This window comes from Vitis vinifera, chromosome 4 (assembly GCF_030704535.1).
Source record: "Vitis vinifera cultivar Pinot Noir 40024 chromosome 4, ASM3070453v1".
NCBI lineage: Eukaryota > Viridiplantae > Streptophyta > Magnoliopsida > Vitales > Vitaceae > Vitis > Vitis vinifera.
In genome coordinates, this window is record NC_081808.1 from 2819062 (window position 1) to 2821437 (window position 2376).

Sequence of the window (2376 nt, forward strand, 5' to 3'; positions counted from 1 at the left end):
AGGGATGATCATTACTTGCTCCAAATAAAGATATCCAGAACAGTACTATAATGTTTTTATTTCCTAACAGGATAAAAAATTTCCACCCAATCTCCTACATTAATATATATTTTAATAAATTAAAGTTGGTGGTCAATTAGGGCTAGGGCTCTTAGGCCAAGGACCTCATCCACTTCTAAGAATAGAAGTTGGAGCTGTGAAGAGATTCCATATGTCATTATTGCTCATTAAAAATAACAATATTACTAAAAAAAGAAAGCAAAGTGTACCCTAGGCCTCTCTACTAATGCCTTCCACACCCAATTAATTTCAATTTAATAACTGTAAATAATTTTGGTCTCCTCAATTAATCACTGTTTTGAATTTACTTTTCTTAATTTATTGACATATAAAATATTTTGTCTATGATGAAAAATAAGAGAGTTTGGGTCATGTGAACAAAAACTATATTGGTTTTTTTTTTTTTTTTGAAAAAAGGAAAAAAAATATGGAATGGTCACGTATTGAAATTCTTTTTGCCTTGGTTGCCTCAAATCTGAAGGGTGTCTGTATGCAATGAGCAGAGTGGATATAAATCTTAGATGGATACTGTTACCCCCAATGGGGAAATTGTCACTATCACACCTCACCATGTTTCACCATCTGCCATCTGCCATCTGCCCAAAAGGAGAAATTAATTTGGGGTTTTTCACTGGAATTCAACCTTTCTGAGGTTTGAGTCTCTTGAACTTTTTGCATCCTTGCTCTTGGCTTGCCCTTTTGCATGGATTCTCAACTGGGAAAAAAATGACAATTTCCCGTTGTTTTTGGTTTTTTTTAGTTTTTACACAGAACCCAAGATGGAAATTGCCTAAAGAAGATGGTCAACTTCACTTGTATGAGAATTTTCATAGATGAATTGAGCTTTGAAGCTTTTGTTCCCTTGGAGTTCAGTAATCTTTTCCTTTCAGAGGAGAGAGAGAGAGAGAGAGAGAGGAGAGAGGAGAGAGGAGAGAGGAGAGAGGGAGGCTTTAATGTGTTCGCACCAACCAAGAAAGAAAATTTATGACATTTAGCTCTTTCCACCCTAGCAATGTACAGTTAGATTCATTGAAGAGATTACATGGACACAGAGAGAAAGAGGAAGGTAATGAGAGAGGGGCGGGGGAGAGAGGGTTTTAGCCCTTTTAAAGAAAAATAACAAGGGCTCAAAAATGAAAACAAAAACAACAAAAAACAAAAGCAAGAAAATCAAAATCAGAGAAAACAAAAACAAAAACAAAAAAGAAAAACACACACAAGATGTTTTTTTTTTTTTTTTTTTTGAACACTAGTTATTATCCCACAAAAAGGCTTCAAAGCTACCGGGGATCAAACTCTCTGGCACCAGTAACTGTTCGGAGAAATACCCACAATCCTCGACACTCTGCAGCCATGGTGGAGGGTAGAGCCACCCATCAGCAGAGTCGTCGAACACGAAATCGGTCTTGGACTCCGGCGAGTCGAAACTCGGATCCAGATTGGGTAACTCGACGATTTCGCTCAATTCATCCGACGCCGTCGATAGGTCGATGGAGGACACCAATGACGACAATGATGAGGACGAGGAGGAGGATGACGGAGAGTCGAATTTATCCATCGCCGCGGCCTTGGCCGCGGCCGCTTGGACGTCGCGTGGAGCGAGTGAGACGGGGCGAGGCAGCGAGGCGGCTAGTTGGGGAAAATTGAGAATCGCGGAGTTTCCTTTGATGCTCAACGCCGCCACGTCGTGAGCTCTGGCAGCCATTTCAGGCGTAGGGAAAGTGCCGAGCCAGATACGCGATTTCTTGCGAGGCTCCCGAATTTCAGACACCCATTTGCCCCAGTTCCGCATTCTCACCCCCCGGTATACCGGGTGTTTGCTGGAGTCCCGGATTCTCTTCATCTTCTTCGACTCTGGCTCCGGTTTCGAGGAGTTGGGACGTGACTGAGTCGAGCCAGGAGAGGACGGAGACGATGAAGAAGAAGAGCCAGAGTTGGAACTGCTCTCAGTTTCAGAATTCAGCGGCTCAGCCATTGTAACTGACTGATCACTTGATTATAGAGCCCACAGCAGCCGTGTTTGATAACAGAGAAATAGAAAAATGCAAGTAAAAGAAAAAGAGAGAAAAGAAGTCTCGACAGAAGTGGGTGAATAGGTCTAGAAAGAGCTGAAATGATCGAAGTAGAGAGAGAGAGATATAGAAGCGTTAGAAGTGAAAGGAAAGTGAGGAGAACAAGCACCTTTGGTTAGCTACACCGTCAAGCTTTTTTCCCCATCATTTCCCAATGACTCACACAACACTTATAAGGCGCAGAGAGAGAAAGAGAAGAAGAGTTTCATAGGGTACCCCACAACGGAAATGGGTCACCCTGCTA

The 2376-nt window shown here is 42.1% G+C and overlaps 1 protein-coding gene across 1 annotated transcript; it reads right to left on the minus strand.

The window, feature by feature from the left end:
- Window positions 1-1016: 1016 nt before the first annotated feature.
- LOC100268038 (ethylene-responsive transcription factor TINY) lies at window positions 1017-2376 on the minus strand. The gene has a single exon (XM_002283828.4). It carries the CDS (start codon window positions 2033-2035, stop codon window positions 1310-1312), a length of 726 nt encoding a protein of 241 aa, XP_002283864.1. The 5' UTR covers window positions 2036-2376; the 3' UTR covers window positions 1017-1309.

Bases quoted from the DNA above. Each gene is read 5' to 3' on its own strand.
- LOC100268038 (XM_002283828.4), bottom strand. From the start codon at position 2,035: ATGGCTGAGCCGCTGAATTCTGAAACTGAGAGCAGTTCCAACTCTGGC.